The sequence below is a fragment of the Diadema setosum genome, chromosome 3 (assembly GCF_964275005.1).
Source record: "Diadema setosum chromosome 3, eeDiaSeto1, whole genome shotgun sequence".
Taxonomy (NCBI): Eukaryota; Metazoa; Echinodermata; class Echinoidea; order Diadematoida; family Diadematidae; genus Diadema; species Diadema setosum.
Window position 1 is genome coordinate 5,904,744 of NC_092687.1, and position 20,618 is coordinate 5,925,361.

General features: G+C 37.6%; 1 protein-coding gene across 1 annotated transcript in view; it reads right to left on the bottom strand.

The window, feature by feature from the left end:
- Positions 1 to 13,834: 13,834 nt before the first annotated feature.
- LOC140226687 (uncharacterized) overlaps positions 13,835 to 20,618 on the bottom strand; it is an 86,781-nt gene continuing 79,997 nt past the window's right edge. Inside the window, exons 13-14 of the mRNA XM_072307127.1 lie at positions 14,546 to 14,713; positions 13,835 to 14,020 (exon numbers count right to left, since the gene is read on the bottom strand). Of these exons, the coding sequence (XP_072163228.1) occupies positions 13,835 to 14,020; positions 14,546 to 14,713 (354 nt within the window). The remainder of the gene's footprint in view (positions 14,021 to 14,545; positions 14,714 to 20,618) is intronic.

Sequence of the window (20,618 nt, forward strand, 5' to 3'; positions counted from 1 at the left end):
CCAGAAAGAAGTGAAATCAGCCCCCTATCCTCCTAGTAAGTTTATGTTGATTTGATCTTTTCAGAAATTATTGTTCATCTGAGTGACTTTCCTGGTTCCAATTACTCACTATGGTACATTTTCATTTATGTTGTTTTCTTATTTTATTTGCAAACAAACTAGGCTGTCCCATGTGACAGCCCAGCTGAAAAATCGCAAAAGTAGGTGGAAATACACTCTGAAAAAAAGCATAGAATTTTTGGCTAAATGTTAATGTATTATATAAACATGAAAAGGTTGTTATTCATACGTAAGTGCTTTCTAATGATACAATATATTAGAACAAAAGACAAATTCATCACACTAAAAAGCGCGAATTCAATTGCAAAGATGTACCTGTGGTCTCATTACAATGTAATATCTTTGAAGCCAAAAATAACAATGAAAGCTAAAGATAATGGAGGAAAATGAAGAATTTTCTGTCAATTCAAAATTTAAGTGAAATGAGAGAAAAGCAATGAATTATGAACTCTAAAAATTGTTAAATTTCTGTCTTTCTTTTGTTATTGTTTCTTTTTTTTTTGCTGAGTGTATATATTTAAGTACACATTAAGCATCACATATCATTTCAGAAATTCTTTCAGTTCTTTACCTGAATGATTTTCGTAGTTGTTATTACCTGAGAATTTTACCTTCTCTTTTTGTTTTAGTTGCAAATAAACTCGATTGTCCAATTTGACAGCCCAGCTGATATTTCTATTTATGTATATATATATATATATATATATATATATATATATATATATACATATATATATATATATGGTTCAAAAAGTTTGCGAACATCATCCATGTGACTGTAGGCAGAGACAAGATTGTTCGCCCAGATGAGACAAATAAAAAAAAAAAAAAATGAGTCGTCAGCCGACATGCAGACAATCCTATTCTTCGACTTTTAGTGGTCACATTTGTAAAATAATATTGACCAATCATATCAATATAATGTCAGCAGCTACTTCGGAAGCACAACAAGGAGCATCAATGACGAATAGCAGTCAAATGAGGAAAAGTGTAAGTCAGCGCCAAATTTATACCTTTCCATTTGCCTGGTATTGTCCGCAGTTTGTCCGCATGCCTAACTTATGTTGTCCGGAAGGCATCCTGATTGTCCGCGATCATTCCTAGTGTAATCCTAGATGTTTCCGCGCTGCCCGGCTGCGATTAGCATATTCCGAGGTATTTCGCGCTCTTCCGGAGTGATTCCTAAGGATGTCCGCAGTCAGTCCGCAGACAGTCCGCGGACAGTCCTAGGAATGTCCCAGGACAAGCCGATTCACATAGTTATTCCGCGTCTGTCGCGGACAGAATGCCGAAATGACAAAATTTGCTTCCGCAACCCTTCCGGGGCTTGTCCGCCCTTAGAGCGGACGTCCACTTGGGCGCGGACAAGTCCCGGAAGGGTTGCGGAAGCAAATTTTGTTATTTCGGCATCCTGTCCGCGACAGACGCGGAATAACTTTGTGAATCGGCTTGTCCTGGGACATTCCTAGGACTGTCCGCGGACTGACTGCGGACAAACCTAGGAATCACTCCGGAAGAGCGCGAAATACCTCGGAATATGCTAATCGTAGCCGGGCAGCGCGGAAACATCTAGGATTACACCAGGAATGAACGCGGACAATCAGGATACCTTCCGGACAACACAAGTTAGGCATGCGGACAAACTGCGGACAATACCAGGAAAAAGAAGAGGTATAAATTTGGCGCTGACTTTGACTTTTCCTCATTTGACTGCTAGCCGTCATTGATGCTCCTTGTTGTGCTTCCGCAGTAGCGGCTGATATTATTTTAATGTGATTGGTCAATATTATTTGATAATAGAATGTGACCACCAATAGTCGAAGAATAGGATTGTCTGCATGTCGGCTGACGACTCATTTTTTTTTTTTTTTTGATTTGTCTCATCTGGCAAAACATTTTTTTCTCTGCCTACAGTCACATGGATGATATTCGCAAACTTTTTGAACCATATATATATATATGTATATATATATGTATATCATATACATAAAAATGTAAATGTATATCCATATATATATGTATATATAATCATGTTGATAAGGTAGTCCACGTTTGGGCAAGATAAAAAGATAAGTAACAAAACTGCAATAAAGTTCATGATGTATTCACCAACGTTTTATTTCTTCACAAGAAATAAACCGTTGGTGAATACAGCATGAACTTTGTTGCAGTTTTTTTACTTATATATATATATATATATATATATATATATATATATATATATTCTTTATTCCCTTTTTTTTTTAGCCCTGTGCTTTATCCATCGTGAAGTATATACATGTTTTGTCTGATACTTCTGTAGAGCATGCCAAAATGATCCTAATCATTAAATTTGTGTTTCTTTCTCTGATTTTTACCCTTGTGCATCTCTAACCCTCTCTTATTTTGATCACTTTTGAACATTTTCAAGTCCGAGATTTTTTTTTTTCATGCTTAGAGCTTACTAGCCTATTGTCAGTGAAGTGTAAAAATGGGGAAATATTTTTAACCTACTTTGATTTACTTTTTTTTTGGGGGGGGGGGGGTTCAGCTGGGCTGTCAAATTGGACAATCGAGTTTATTTGCAACTAAAACAAAAAGAGAAGAAAAAATTATTAGGTAATAACAACTACGAAAATCATTCAGGCAAAGAATATTTCTGAAATGATTTGTGATGCTTAATGTGCACTTAAATATGTACACTCAGCAAAAAACAAAACAAAAGAAAGACAGAAATTTAACACTTTTTCGAGTTCATGATTTATTGCTTTTTCTCTCATTTCACTTGAATTTTGAAGTGACAGAAAATTCTTCATTTTCCTCCATCATCTTTAGCTTTCATTGTTATTTTGGGCTTCAAAGATATGACATTGTAATGAGACCACAGGTATATCTTTGCAATTGAATTCATGCTTTTTAGTGTGATGAATTTGTCTTTTGTTCTAATATGTTGTATCATTAGAAAGCATTTACGTGTGAATAACAACTTGTTCATGTTTATGTAATACATTAACATTTAGCCAAAAATTCTATGCTTTCTTTTTCTGAGTGTACTTCCACCTACTTTTGTGATTTTTCAGCTGGGCTGTCACATGGGACAACATAGTTTGTTTGCAAATAAAATACGAAAACAACATAAAGGAAAATATACTATAGTACGTAATAGGAACCAGGAAAGTCACTCAGATGAAAAATAATTTCTGAAAAGATCAAATCAAAACAAACTTACTAGGAAGTTAGGGGGCTGATTTCATTTCTTTCTGGTTGCTTTTGGCACAGTCTCTACTACCTTCTTCTTTGCCTTCTGGGACCGGAAATTCCTTAGATTTACCTGTTCTTCATCACTAGACGAAAGGTGTGCCTGTGATGGAGATATTTGCATGGGGGCCTCGCCTCCCTTCTTGCTCATTTTGCGTTTCATTGGCATGACGCTCGCGGAAAGTGTTGACATTTTCGTGTGTGGATCACAAAATTTCCGCATAGGTTCCGGATACTCGCATATATAGATCCGCATCGGCTCCGCGCTGTCCTAAAACATTCCTGGTGTCTTCCGCTTTCATTCGGGAAGCTTCCCCACACCGCGGGATTCTTTCCGGAGCGTGTGCGGAAGGAGCGGAAGGGTTCCGGACAAGCGGGACATCCTCAGGACATCGTCAGGACAAGTCGCCGAAGGTGTCAGGAAGTTCATTTCCGCGTCCAAATGTTGGTCTCGATCAAAATTTGGACGCGGAAATTTTTCTCTCTCCCGAAGGTGCGGAAACGCCCGGACAGTGAGCGGACACGTTCAGGAACGTGCGGACAGGTTCCCGAAGGAGTGCGGAATACCAAATTTGCATTCCGGGGCTTGTCCGCGTCTTGTCCGCGCCCTAGTGGACGCCTGGTCTTAGCAGTGGTTGTGAATGGAAGTGCGATTCGCGAAGTGATGCGATGAGTATGTTTTGCGCACTTGTACTGGTCTTCTCGCAAGCTGAATACCAGGGTTGCAGCATTGATTGCTGGAAAGGAAGGGTACGTATTATCGTTTCCTTTATGTCATTCTATCAGAGTAGTGTGTCACTTTCTGGTTATTTGGATTAGCATCGTTATGTGGCTTTACGAGGAAATTGGCCTCGGATATGGGAGCGTTTGTCAGGTCTGAATTGCTTAGACTATTCTCGTAGTTCGGTACGCAGTGGAGTGTAATGTAGGAAGTTGCGTTAGCGACGTAGTCCTAAATCTAGTCGGAAAGCTAAAGGTGAATAAATCATGGCAGCCAAGTTCGATGCCGCAGAGTTTGTGAAAGACGTGACTCTTGGTAGATTGAGAGGGTTAATGAAAGCCCAGTTGACTAAGGTTGCAACTCATGTAGATGCTGATATCAGAGAGTGTAGTCGAAAGAAAGAAATCTTTGCAGTTCTGGTGAAGAAGCTTGAACTGGATGGTGTAGAATATGTGTGGCGCTCCGACAAAATGAGTCATAACAAAGTCGCACGGGGAGTTTTCCCGTAATGAGCCGAAAATGAAGGGGAAGCACTGCTCGGGTCGAATTTTTTTTTTATGACGGATTTTGATTCCTTGATGTTTTATCTATTTGTACAGAAAATTTCAGCGTGTAAAAATGAGTACAAGTGTCCCAAATCACAGTTTTTTTCTGGGACAATTTTTGTTTTCGGTTACATTTTTTTCGAACGCTCGCCTGTGCGTTGCGTTTCGCACCTATTGTTCCCGCCCGATCGAGACTCCGCCTCCGTTGCTAGGGTGTATGCTAATGAGGCATTGCTCTTGACCCCATTGAAGACAAAACAAAGCATGGTGCGCGCGGCGGCGTCGCGTCGGCGACTGAGCGGCGAGGGCTTTAGAATTACGCAATAATAGTGAGCTGACCAAGGCCATCGATTCCATGACCAGCGAGTTTCATTTGATACATGCACTCCATTTCATGAAGTGGTGATTGATGTGACGCACAAATCGCGTTGAAAAAATTAATTCCAAGAACGATCACGCAAAGTTTATGACCTAATCTATGAGCTAATACAATGATCACATATTGAACTTTAAACCTTGAATGCGTGTGTGTACTTTTACAACGGTTATCAATTGGCCTCATTAATGAATTCATTCAAATAATCATTACTTTCTTTCCCTGGTATGTGACTTGCTGTTTAAAGCTCATCTCTGGAGATATACTAGGGCCTAAGTTGTCAATTATTCTCGTTTTTATAAAGTCGACAATTCGTGTGATAATTCGCCAAATGTATATGCGTACTATTATTTCCCTGTTTAATAAAACTTTTTGCCCTATTTCTTATGATGGTTTGGGCCTTGACGGCATGGAGAGAAATCGGAAGACAAACATTATTAATGCCCAAATAGCTCGTGTTCCCTTTGGAGGATATTCTGACTCTTGTCATCTGTGCATTTAGAAGTAGGACCTATTTGAGAAAGGGACAGAAAGCTGTGTCGCTACTCAAAAGTGTGCTTCTTCATTTTGTTTCGTTTTTTTAATCAGAATGTTTGTAATGATAGCTATTTGTCGTGTATTGCGTGTAGCTGACATGTGAGATGTCAGGTCTGCAAAGAATTTGGCTAACATCTTTGCGAAGTAGCAGTGTTAATTTCCCATTGAATTGCGTATTCTGAGGAATTTCAAATGAAAGAACTCGGACGACACTGTTCATGTCTTAAACCCCGCATCAACGAAGCCTTAAACAATGAAAGGTAAACTTCCTGCTATCAAGGGGTGGATAATCACGCAACCAGTATTTCTTCTTCGCCATTGATAGCAGAATCAGTAACCAGTCAGGGAGACAGCCGATTTTTAGGGAATGGAGATATTCGCGAATAATCGGGAAAGTTGGACTTAATGAATTATTCATGACCTTTCCGCAGTCTCTGGCCGAAGCTCGACGCGTACAAAGTCAATGGCTATCACTGCATCGTTTTGACATGCATGTGTTTAAAAATTCACCCCAAAAAATCCTCATTTAATGTTGATATTGAAATTTCACCCAATGAAAGATGAATAAAGTTTATCACCTCCAAAAATCAATATTCACGTATAATGAGGAAAATTTGTAATTGAAGGATAAAAACGCGAATCCAAAGTGTATTTTTTTAATCTTCGTGTCACAGTTTTTTTTTTTCTCCTAGGCACTTCTTAATGCAAATTAGGCCATCCTTATCCCCGCCCACGTCCTTTCCTAAGCCAATACAAAATGCCGTATCATAAGGAACTAACCAATGACAATCGCATATTACTATGACGTAGGGTCAAATACACGAGTGCGCGGCATGTCCCCTTTCTCACGCTCATTTCGCGCATCAAAGTACATGTGCGCGCAATGACTGACAAGCGCGCCTATCATGATGCTTGCAGTTTGCTATTCTTAACAACGTACTTAGGACAGGGGTGGAGCTTTCCTAAATATTTTCCTAAAATTCTTTCCTACGTGCATTCTAGAATACCAACTTCTTCCTAAGTCAGAAATTTGCATATTCCCGCCCCCTTCCTAAGTTTCTTCCTAAGTCTACTTAGGAAAAAACTTAGGAAGATTTTCAGAATACCACTTAGGAAAAAATCCTGACTTAGGAAGAAATTTCTTCCTAGGAAGGATTTCAGAATACCACCCTAAGTCTACTGACTCTGAAGTACTAGTCTGTCTAATATAAACACAGATTGTACATAGACAATCTACTGTAGACTAGAACTTTAGAAGTTAGGTAGGCCTTTTCGCCTATATCAGGAATTCAAAAATCCGGCGGATAGAGCTAGGTGCAATCTGTAGGTCTAAACGGTTAGGATCTAAACTAGAGTCTAAACTCTAACTTAGATCTAACGTTAGTGTAATTAATGGTCTTGATTTTCTATGTAACTGGTATATGATAAGCCGAACAATTACTTAACTTAGCCATGTAAAAAGGCACCTAAACTAATCTAGTCGTCGCCGGTCACACGAACCGACGAATCACTCGATTTTGGGTCAAATTTTCGATTTTGAGATTTTCAATCATTTCGATAGTAGATATTCCATACTACATATTCTGAAATTCTCAGTGTGTAATTCGGTGTAATTTTTACGTAGTTATCACTTTTGTAGAAGTATGTAATTCCATTTGTGAAAATTATTTGTTTTTGCCATAGACGCGTGTGTTAAACAATCAGGCGATTCGACGGTTCGGAGACCGCGCGTACGCGCGGTCACCGAACCGGCGAATCAGTGCGCATTGACTTTCGTGCAATTTTTGAGATTCAACAGCTCATTGACCGCGCGCACAGTGCGCGTACTATGTTATACATGTGTTGACAATGACAACGCTCAATGTACATGTACATATGGACACACATGGAAAATGACAGCGTTCTTTGCAGACCGAAAATACATGTATGCGGCTCTTTGACGATTTCCCGCTTATTTGTTAACAATACAATTCGATAAAAACTTCATAAGTTAGAGCAAGAATTGAAGTCTGATGTACTACAAAAATAATTGGAAATTATAGACATGAAAGTGTAGCAACCATAAGTCAAAAATGGGTTAACTTCAAACGCGATTTTCTCGAATTGTCATTCTTACGCAAACCTGAGGGATTCGTCGGTTCGTGTGACCGGCGACGTAGTGATCATTAAACCTAACAGTAACACCACAATTTTAGGTCGGAAACCCTATCGTGCCACAGACGGTCTGATATCTTGATATACTCACATAAAGTACCGGTGGGGCCAAAGGCCTACTTTGTACTTGTGATAACAACGTGACCAATGTTATTGTTAGGCCTGCCCTAACGTACAAACGTTTGAAGTAGGCTACCGATACTAGAATTGAATAGGACATTCTACTGTAGTATCCTATTGTTTTAGAGTCTGTAAGACAACGTTAGAATCCATAAATCATCTCCCGTTTTATACTACTAACGTTAGTACAATACTGTATATTTAGATCCTCTAGGAGTCTAGGGCAACAGTAGGGCCTACACTAGAATTTCTAGTAGGCCTAGACACTTCTATCTGGTACTGTGGTGGGCCTACCGGTACAGTATAGTTAATGCAGTATGGCACCATCAGCGGGACCATGCACACCAGACATAGACAAAAATACATAAAAATTGCATTCAGTCCTTTTAAGAGACAGCAAGAGCAATCTGATTGATATCTATATATCCAACACTATTCATTAGACTCAAAAGTTTTGCATATTCCGTCTTTAAAAAAGACGATAAGAACAGATTAAAAACCCAAATCATATTCGCGGACATTATCTACAGCCAAACTTCCAGGATTAGCGAACGAGCGCAGGTCACTGCGCATGCGTGCAGTACTTTAAGTACACCTGATACCCCAACATTGACGAATAGAAACGCTCCCTGTCAATGACGTGATTTGAGACGGATCGTACTACTCAAAATTCCGAAGCAACACCAGACAAAGTTTTGGAAATGAGTAGAATTCTACTTAAAATAAATAGAACTTCTACTCAAAGTGAGTAGTTACGACTTAAAAATATTTAAGTTGGTGTTCTACTCATAAAATGACAAGTTTGTTTTTAGAGTATACCCCTTTTCGGGGGGGGGGGGTGGTTGCCTCGAGAATGTAACCACTGGCTTCGAAATCTCATATATGACGTAATCTCTCACGAAATTACGATATAAAATGGAAGATTAAACGAGAACTTACCGTTTGAAGTTTGATATCAATTTTATGATTAATTGGAGGGTGAGATTACGTCCCGCCTCACCCTCCCCCAAATTTCAAACGGTAACTTAATCTCTCGTTATCTTCCTACATCAGTGGTCACATTCTTGCTTCTAATATTGAGTGGCGGGCGCACTAGCGGGATCTCATATATGACGTAACCTCACCCTCCAATTACTCATAAAATTAATATTAAACTTCAAACCGTAAGTTCTCGTTTAATCTTCCATTTAATCTATATTGGGGAAATGAACGGTGGAAGGATTTTGTAGGTAGGGAAAAATTACCCTTACTTTGGAATTTTGTAAGTGAAAGATCTAGTGCACACTTTTTGATGACAAATTCGGAAATTTGTTAATCTCGAAAGTGTACAAAGTCTATGGAACGGGGCCGAGCGAGGGACGTTTTGCATTTTTATGATTCCAATTCAATGACTTCAGGAAGAATATTTGGAAAATAATGATTGTTCAGGCCACAACTTTCCCCAAGGGGGGGGGGGGGATAAATCAAAGCGAACCTTTACCGCCGGACCATCTGAGTTGTTGGATCTCAAATATTATGTTGAATATCTTTGTCTCGTGATAAACAAACGGCAGCCATTTCGGGCAACATTTGGTTTTCGCGAAGAACTCCCGTGGTTTTATTTGTACTTACGTGCTTCATGGTCACTGAATAAGTATGTTGTTGGGTTCCGTATGTCTTAATAAGTGCGCATGGCGGTTACGTAGTTGCAGGGTTATGAGAAAAACAGGAAATGGCAGTAATTTTGGACACCACTTTGGATTTCTGAAAGTGCTTAAATGCTTTATTTGTGTTTCAAAATCTCCGAATAGTATTATATTTGGTTCCCTGTGACTCAAAACGTATTTTTCGACATTACAAGTGTGTACAGTTGAAATCTACTTGCAAAATTATGAGAAAAAAAAAAATCAGGAAATGGTGGTCATTTTGAACGCCATCTTGGATTACGGTACTTATGTCCGTTAACATATCTTAATATGTATTTTATTGAGTTCGTCATCCTTCAAAACATATATTTAGACATTTGAATTTTGTATTTGGGTTACCTGGCTGAAAAGTTATAATAATATAATTTCAAAATATGGCGGCCATTTTTGGACGCCATCTTGGATTACGGTACTTGCGTGCATCAACATCTCTTAATATCGGTTTTATTGAGTTCCTCATGCTTCAAAACATAGTATTATTAAGGCATTTAAATTTTTTATTCGGGTTCTCTGGTTGAAAAATTTTAAGAATTTCTGGATATGGCGGCCATTTTGGACGCCATCTTGGATTGCGGAAAACGCTCAAAGAGGGTTTATGAGGACTTTTAGTATGTTATTCTAGACATTTTTCTGGACCTCTCCTGAAAAAAAAAAATCAGCTTGTTCAGCTTGTTACCAAAAATGTCCAGGTTATAAATAATGCTCTTGGACTATTCGGTAAGGAATTTGATTCAGAAAACATGTATATGATTTTGTGCGTTCAGAGCACCATACATCAAATGTCAGACTACGGTGGCAAGAACTACGAAATTCATTCAAATCTTTGCACACTTACCAAAACATACCGAAAATGAAAATATCTGTGAATCTTATGGTAGGAATTCCATCGATTATCTCATAGTTTTTAAAAATAGAACCGTCCAAGCTCGGACTATTTACTTCCTTGGTCAAGGAAAAAACAAAATACTCATTTTTCTTGAGAATGATTCCTAACTCTTTTGCATCACCCATTCATTTTCTTGGAGTTCATATAGATAATTTATTTACCTGTAATTTTACTGCAAATGCAAAATTTCTCCCTAAGTTTCAAATTGTTAAATTCATGTTTGATCACTCTTTTGAAATCCCTGAATTAGAAAACAAAAATGAGCGAGACTCGCTTTGTTTTAAGTCATGACAGATTAACTCTGAATGAAAATCGCAATTGTCTGCGCATGATAATGTTCATCAGGATGTCATATTCTTGAAAAAAAAAAAAGATATCTTGGCTATGTTTTATAGTCAACTGAATAATTACTTACGTGGCATCTGAATCATACATGTGTGACGTGATATGCTCTCATTGACCTGAGGTGACGCGATAATTTACGTTGTGTGGATATTTGACATGGCTATGGACATCTTTCCTAGCTTACAGGATATTAGCTTGCTATTAAAAGTGGACATTTGATTTTCCTATTAATGATTGAATTGCCTAATGTAACGCTTTATCTGATATCGATATGATATTTGACCTGGAAAATCTATACAACACCTTAAACTTTTTTTTTTTTGCTTGTTTTTGGTACAGTTAACATTACCAAGAATTTCTACAAATGTACTTTCATATGATTCTAAAAAAGCTCTTAAGTCATTTCTAACAAAACATTTCTGTAAGCACCTGCTCCAGGACCTCTATTATTTTTCTTATTACTACAAAAAAAAGAAGAAATAACCATGAAGGGAATACATATCTACTAATGAGGATAAATTTAACTATGTTTCTGTTACTCCTATAACTTTAAATTTGTGACTGATACCACTGAATGAAGGAAAGGAACATGAATCTGAATGAACATCCCTATACTTTGCATTAAATCCAGGAACATCAAGGGAAGTATCCAACAAATTATTAGTCATTGCATTGGCACTTTTTATTTTGAGGTGATGGAGGGGTGATATTGAGATTAAGACTTTCTACACTTTTACGGTACTGAGAGTAAGACTTTCTATTTTTTCGAGGCAAAATTTTATATAGGTTTTCCCGGTCAATTTCACACTTTTGTCATTCAAGTTCCTATTCCGAGCATTCGATTTCACGCATTCCACGCTCGCAGCACTGAATCAGCAATCAAATTCAAAATCCGGTCATTCGAATTCACTATCCGAGCATTCAAATTCACTGTCGGAGCATTCAAATTCACTATCGGAGCATTCAAATTCACTATCGGAACATTCAAATTCACTATCGGAGCATTCAAATTTAAGAGAGGAGCACGCATTTCATCAATGAGCAGTCAAATTCATGTCAAGCTGGCGACGGAATCTCGTCGGTCATTCAAATTCGTGAATAGGCAACCATGTTCCAAATAACTGCATTCAATTTAAAAGAAGTCCTGAATTTAGTTAGTTTGGGGTCGTGTATGCATGTGCTTCTTATTTGGCTTTGAATATATTGGGATTTATGATGATTATCTATTTTGCAGTAGAGGTCCACCTGTTCATTGACAATTTTGAACTCGCACTTAGCAAATAGGAATATACAGGCACATGTCCCTCGGATTGGACATAAAATGGAGGTCCCACGTGCAAGAGAGTCACAACTCATGCACGTAAAAGATCCCACTTCATTTATTCATCGCAAAGAGTAGAACATCAAACTGGACCCCATATTATGGAAGACCACCTCTTGCAGCTGAATATGGGTTATCCAGCCATCTTGTTTGATAGAAAACGAAACAAACAAACAAAAATTAGGCACTGTATAGGCCTACAGACGAGCATAATGCGGATGGTCGGTTGACACTTTCGAGGAAAAAAAACAATTTCGGCTATATTGAAACTGATACTTTAACATTTTATACGTGCTGTTTGTTATGTATTGCTGTCTTATTGGTTTACTTTTGCGGGACTATGTGAGATCACTGTGTGTCAGTTTGTCTTTAAATTGGTGAATTGTCATTGTCACGATTATGTGGTTGGTGTTGGGGCGTTGTCAGCATTCAGTATCACCAAGAGATATGATTACTAGTCGTTGTGTTGTTTGGATGCACTGATGATGGCTGATTGGACATTGCAATTTGAAATTTATTGAGATGAAAAACAAAGAATACGTGAACAGAGAACAATGTAGAACCTGTAAACAACCATAATTACACTATATGCAAGCCTTTATTGATTGTGTTGGCCCTTTTCCCCTTTCTTAAAAGTCTACTTCATTTTCCTCGTTAAATTGATTGCACGAAGTAAGAACTTGATCGCCTAAAAATGAATTTGAACGCTCCAAACAAGCTCATTGGGACTATCACGTGACTATCGCATGAATTTGAATGCACGAGTAGGAAAGTCGGTGCTCGCATTTTGAAATTGAATGCCCAATCGTGAATTTGATTTCACGAAAACGAAATAGAACCCCCATAAATGAAATTGATCGCTCGGATTCTGAATTTGAATGCCCGAATATTTTCGCGTGCGTGCGCTGCGTGAATTTGAATGCACATTAATGAATTTGAGTGACAAAAGTATGAAATTGACCGGGAAAACCTATATCATACGAAAGATAACCATTCCTAAGAAACTACAACGGACAACAATGGTTTTATGGTTGTAAAGAGAACAACCACAGCCCGTCATGCCTTTATGTCAAAGAAACGTTCAGCTTCTGTTGGAGAGAGTAAAAAAAAAAACGTCTTTGTAGCACGGACAAGTCCTTATCAAACATTGTATTTTTCTTTTCTACTATGAACAAAAGATAACACAAAATTCTGCTCTTTGTTCAGTGTATTACATTACCTTTGAGATAAACGAACTGTAATGCAATGTGAGATAGGCCTACATTTGCTCCTGATGCTGATTGGGTGAGGGCGACAAAGAACTCGTCTGCTATTATGACATCACATAGGATTTCACTACAAACTTTATCTCCTTATCAGAGAAGGTCACATGTAAACCATAACAGGCTTAGAAATGATACAAAAATAATGTAGGATGGAAAAATGATAGCGTAACGGTATGCATGATAATTACATGATTCATCTTGTCGATTTTTTTTTTTTTTTTTGTCGGAGAATACAACGTACAAAAATAGTTTTCAAAGTAGTTGTAACAGGAAGAACCCACAGCCTGCCATGCCTTAATGTCAAAGAAGCTTTCAACTTCTGTTGAAAAGACTAAAAAAGTCTTTGTGCCAAAGACAACCTTATCGAACATTTTTTTTTTTTACAATGAATAAACGATAACACAGAACTCTGCTCTTTTGCTCATTTTATGGCAGTAAATGGGAGATATTAACATGCAATGTGAGATACATTTGCTCCTGATGCTGATCAAACATTATATTTCCTCTACTATGAACAAAAGAAAACACCGAACTCTGCTCTTTGGTTCTGTGTATAACAGTACAATGGAGAGAAACAAACAGTCATGCAATGTGACGTACCGTTGCTTTTGATGCTGATTCGGCGAGGACGACAAAGAACTCGTCTGCTATCCTGACATCACCTAGCTCCAGAGTGTTAAGGTTTGGCATGGTACAGATACTCTTGGCATAAGCTTGTGATGCATGAGGTAAGATATCAGGCCCTCCAATGTGTTTTATCGATTCCAGCTATGCAATGCAGTAAGAGGGTGACAAAAAGACACAAGTAAGAAATCATTAAGTGCCTCCACAGAAAAAAAACACACACAAGCACATCATAATTATATTCTTGAGATTAGCTATCTGTCAGGAATTATTCACAGGCTTTATTACTTTATTATATAATTCTACACGTAAAGCACAAAAGATTAACACATCATACAAGTGTAAGATGAGTGAATAATTGTTTAATGACATATAGGATAATTTTTGGGGTATTAATGTTTCGTCTTTTCGATTTTCATTAGAGACTATCAAGGACAAAAATGGTTTTGTTGTAACATATAGAACCCACAGCTATCATGCCCTTATGGCGAGAAAACTTTCAGCTTCTGTTGGAAAGACTAAAAAAAAAGTCTTTGTATCACGGAGGACCTTATCAAACGTTGGATTTTACCTACTATGAACATAAGTTATAAACACAGAACTCTGCTCTTTTGTTCTGTGTATGACATTACCATTGAGAGAAACAAACAGTAATGCAATGTGAGATACCCTTGCTCTTGATGCTGATTCGGCGAGGGCGACAAAGAACTCGTCTGCTATCCTGACATCGTGTAGCTCCAAAGTCTTAAGGTTTGGCATGGTACAGATGCTCGTGGCGTAGGCTTGTGATGCATCAGGCGAGATTGCAGGTCCTCCAAAGTGTATCATTGATTCCAGCTATGTAGTACAGTAAGAGGGTGAAAAAGACACAAGTAAGCAGTCATTTCCGTGCCTCGACAGAAAAAGAAAAAGAAAACAAAAAAATAACAAAACATGTGTGTCATGATCATGTGATAAACAATCTGTGAGGTTTTAACTATTTTATCAAAATTATGTCACATGTTAACCATAACAGATTATCGAATGATACAAATGTAAGCTGAAGGAATAATTGTGTAATGGCATTCAGGATAATTGTGACTCTTATGTTTTGTGTAGTCGATTTTTCTAAGAGACAACCACGGACAGAAATTTGATCCGATTTTGAATTGATTTGTTTTGGTATACTGGTTCCTGCATAATATAATTGCTCATCCAGATACATTCACATAATTATATCGTATACATTGTTGGTGCCAAACACATATATACATAAACATCAATTTTTGATAACGTATCTTTCTTCATTGCCTTTACCATGTACAGCAAAACTTATCAGCGATGCAATGAATAACACACAAGGGCTACAGATTAAGCACTGCTTGATTTGCATGCGACCCTCGTACATAATACAGAACAGATAGGAAAATAGGAAGGGGGAATGGCTGGCGTAATCTTTGTTCAGACGAGGGTAGTTTTGGTCGGAGTAACTTTGGAGGAGGGGTTGGAGGAAGCTTGTCGGAGTAACTTCGGAGGAAAGGTCAGAGTAGTGCCCGTCTGAACAAGGTCGTTGTAACTTCCTCCAATCGGAGGAATTTAGCACGACCTCTTCCTCCGAACGAGATATTCCTGAGTTTTCTCACGATTATCTCGCTACCACGACTAGTCGTTCGGAGTAAATTGCCCGTGCGGACAAGCCCTCGGAGTATCTTTCAACTGATATACCTTACGACCTAGGTAAAAGTTTCCGGGGTCAAATCGCAATGTTGACATTTTGCGAGTACAGGTTTATTTTATTCATCTATTTATTTCACATATTTTGAAAGGGTTGCTTGCTCAGCAAGGTCTGGTTTGCAGCAAGGCCCTTTTTATAAACAACACATAAAATGTACAATACAGAACATTAAAATACGCAACATTGCATAAATAATATACACATTTAGGTGTAAAATGTTACAGAATATATAACTCATCAAACAACAATTAAAACTGAATACAACAATTCAGTGGACATTATTATACATCATACATGAACTGTAAAAACATTAATATATAATATATACATATTTATGTAACTGCAATGAAATAACACAATTTCAATTCAATTAAAAAACAAGTGAAGTTACAAATCTGCCAATCCTATGGTAATGTACTGAAGAGTTATGATTATGTTGATGTTGTTTGTGTATGTGTGTGTATGTGTATATGTGTTCGTTGTATGTGTGTGTGTGTGTTTGTGTGTGTATGCGTGTATGTGTATGTAGGTTTGTAAGTACGATGAGTGTTTGAGTATGTAGGTGCACTGCGCGGCAAGAGCTTAAAAAAGGCAACATTATACAAGTACAACATAAGTGCAACGTGAAGAACATGACTGTGACGAGATTGTTACACTGAGCTGGGGTACGAACAGTTTTTTTTTAGTTTGACATTACTGTAGAGATGTAACATGACCCAACTCACTCTTAAATATGGAAAGCGAATTTGCGTTTCGACATTCATCAGGAAGAGAGTTCCATAGTTCTCCGATATTAATGAAGGTTTTTTGATTAAAAAAATACACATTGGCTTCCTTAATAACTTTCTGTTTGAATTGCGGGTTATCCGCAAAGATACATTATCGTTAAATCAGAACCTTTCACACAATATTGATGGAGCAATGCTATTCACACATTTGTACATCATGATGGCGATATTTTTCTTATATAGTGTTTTGAGAGTACACCACCCGAGGTTTTGTAAGACTTGATCAGATGGGGTATCTCAAGTATATCCACTAACCATACAGCCAGCACGCTTATGCAATTTGTTTATAGTAGTATGATTAAATTCGGATCTTAAAGACCAAAGAGTAGAGCAGTAGCCTACATTGTATGGGGTAGAACAAACCCCCAGTATAATCTGCTTAATTGGTTCGGGGTAAATAAATGCTTTATTCGTCTAATCATGCCGAGTGTCACGAGTGGAGTGACAGACGCTCTCCTCCACTGGCGTCTATGACTGTTGACCAGCTCCGAGGCAGTAAGGGAGCATAGACTGTCGACTGAACTTCATTCCTGGATGCTGAGGAGACATCGCGAAGATGTCCGTCGGGAGAGCGACCACGCGAACGGTAATCGTGACGAGTCCATACCAGCACCAGCGTAACGGGGCCCCGTCATCGACTTACACCGTCATCGTCATATACGTCACCAACCCATCTTGTCATACATCATCGTCGTAAGCTATACATGCGTCGACTGCCAAAATCGAGGTGAAATAATTCCACTTCAAGTTTAATGTCACAAAATTCTAAGAGCCAGAAAGCCACTAAGCAGAAAGAATTTATGTTCGTTTTTTTTTCCTTTTTATAATTTGCTGTAAAACCAAAAGTCGCTTATAGACAATTACAATATTTGAGTTAACTAAATGCACGTTGTATCCTCCGTTTCGTCTTGTATGAGTTACAGCCTGCCAACAGTTCTCAGTGGTTATGAAAATTTCTTTGTTCCGTTTATTTCCATATAAGTTCAGTTCAGTTCAGTTCAGTTTTATTCACCATCAATTTAAGAGTATACAATAAAAAGATACACAAAGATACATAACTCTGTACAAAGTAAACAAAAACAAAGCAGAAAACAATTAAACTTGATGGTGGGAACCCCAGGAGAAGCAGTGCTTATAAATAGGGGCCCCAGTAATGCTTAAATATCAACATACATCTAAAACAAACAAACAAAATATTTAATATACATTTCAAGGTTGTACATTTGGTTTGGTGGGAATGGGAAAGGGGAAAAAACAGCATGCATATATAAATATATATATATGCACAGATACCGTGGAAAACAACAGCGAAAATGCAGGAGAGATGAAAGAAGAGTAGAAACCAAGGTGCTCGCAAGCAATCATTTCATTCATGTGAGTACAAGTGTGACTAGGATGACAATGATTTTTTTTTTTTTTTCAATTTAACTTTCCCTCGGAAGGAGCAAATTAAAGGACAATCTCTTAAATCGTGATAAAGTAGAACTACGCTTTATATCTTCTGGAAGAGCATCCCATAGTTTGGGGAATTTTACTTGGAATGAGTTCAGGGGTAATGTTGTGCTTACCTTTGGTTGTCGCAGTGAGTTTCTCAGACGGGTATCATACAAATGAACAGTACTATTTGATACGAATAAATCATTAAACACATTTGGTAATAATCCAGCGTGAAGCTTATACATGAAGACTAAAGAATTAAATGATATCGAATCAGTAATAGGTAATACACGAAGCTGAGAAAACAGGCTGCTCGTTTGGGCATAAATACAAGAATTAGTTATAACTCTGACTGTCTTTTTTTTTTTTTGGAGTATTTCTATTTTTCAAAGTTGACTTTTGTATGTATGACCCCAGATAATATTACAATAATTCAAATGTGGCATTATGATAGTATTATACAATATTTTAAGTACAGTTTGGGGGTAAAGTGTGCTCCAATCTTCTAAGAACACCAAGGCTTTTTGATATCTTGAGTGAAATGGCACTGATGTGAGGCCTCCAGGAAAGATATTCGTTTTTTTTAATACAACACCAAGAAATTTTATATCATCCACCATTGACACAGCGTGACCTCCTATACATACATTTAGGTGGTTACATGGTATTTTTCTGTTTCTTGTTCTAAACAAAACATATTTGGTCTTATCAAGATTCAAAAATAATTCACTACAATTAAACCACTCATATGAATTAACCAGTTCTGCGTTAACTTTTGTTATAAGATCATTCAGATTTTTGTAGGATACGAGAATTGTTGTGTCATCGGCATATAATAAAAACTCGACTATATTAGAAGAAGATACAATGTCATTAATATAAACAAGAAACAAAAGGGGTCCCAGAACTGATCCCTGTGGGACACCACAACAAAGATTACCAAAACTGGATTTAACACCGTCCACCACAACGTACTGTTTTCTATTCGTCAAGTAATTGGTGAACCAATCAAGAGCAATACCACGTACACCATAACATTTCAGTTTACGTAACAGTATGTGGTGGTCGAGGGTGTCGAACGCTTTTGTAAGATCCATAAAGACCCAAACACAATAGTTACCAGCATCTATTTCGCGAGATACTGAGTTCACCAAGTTCAGTACACCGAGTTCAGTTGAGTAGTTTTTCCTAAAGCCGAATTGTTGTGGTGTCAAAACGTCATTGCGAACAAGGTGACCGTGTAGTCTGGCGTGGAGTACTTTTTCAAGGAGCTTGGAAAAAATGGGTAAAATGGCAATAGGTCTGAAGTTTTCTATACTGTTTTTGTCTCCTTTCTTGAAAATGGGAACTACTTTTGCTATTTTCAAACTATCTGGAATCGTACCTTGAGTCATGGATTGATTAAAAATAAAACAAAGAGGATCAGCAATATAATGGATACACTTCATAATAACTTGACTGCGGATTTCGTCAGGTCCAGACGATGCTGATGATTTCATACAGCACGCAATATCTATTCTTTCGGAGACTGTTGTTGGTTTGAGAAAGAGAGAAGAGAAGGATTGTGTTGGGAGAAATTTATCAAAATTCTTGTTTGTCATAGGGATATGCTGACGGATACGTTTTCCAGTATTCAAAAAGTATTTGTTAAACGCTTCGGAAATAGACTTTTTGGTGTTCAGTTTATCTTGATGATGATACATAGTTGTAGGAAGATTATTACTCTTTTTGCCAAGCAGATTGTTCATGTGTCTCCACGTCTTATTCATGTCACCTTTTACAGAGATAAACTTATTGTGAAAATACTCTTTTTTTGATAGTCTAATAATATTCGTCAAACTATTTTTATATATGACATAAGCCTTGCGTGTTTTATCAGTTGGGTTTCTGATATAAGCTCTGTACAATCTCTGCTTCCGTTTTATTGATTTCAAAATTCCCGGAGTTATCCAAGGCTTTGACATATTCTTTATAGCAACTCGAACTAACGGAAAACACATTTCATATAAATGACAGAATTTTTTAATGAACATATTATACGATTTGTTAACATTGTCAGTGTCATAGATATCAGACAAATCAACCGACTGGAGCTGCTGGATAGAATGATCTATCTTATTCACGGTTATTAATCTTGTCTTTGTCCATTTTTTGTTGGACATTTGGGGTTTGTTTTGGTTACTGACATGAAATATAGGAAAATGATCTGAAATATCAGAATAAAAAACCACTCTTGTAATCTATATCAATACAATTACAAAATATATCATCGGTCAAAGTAGCTGTATGGGGCGTAATTCTTGTAGGTTTTGTAATAGAGGGGAACAAACCAAACTGAAAGAGTGTTTCGAGAAAACCATTTGTTTTGTTATCTCTTTCATAATTGAGTAAGTTAATGTTGAAGTCGCCCACCAAATAAAAATCTTTACTACCAATATTGGTATCTCTTAGGTAGTCGGAGAGAATCTGCGTGAAAATAGATATGTCAGTATTAGGTACTCTATAACAACAACCTACTATAATGGATTTATTTGTTTGCGGTATTTCAATAAACACTGAATCACAAACACTACTACTGGCTGGCATTCTAGAACAGAGTGTGAATTCCACACCGTTTCTTACATAGAGGGCGACGCCGCCACCTTGCCTGTTTGGTCTGTCAACATGAACGAGTGTATAGCCATTGAAAGAGAAAGACTCAATTGATGTATCATTACGAAACCAGGTTTCTGAAATACCAATGACAGTAAATTTGTAGTCTACAGCAAATAAGAGTAGTTCCAATTCTTCATTGTTTCGGACA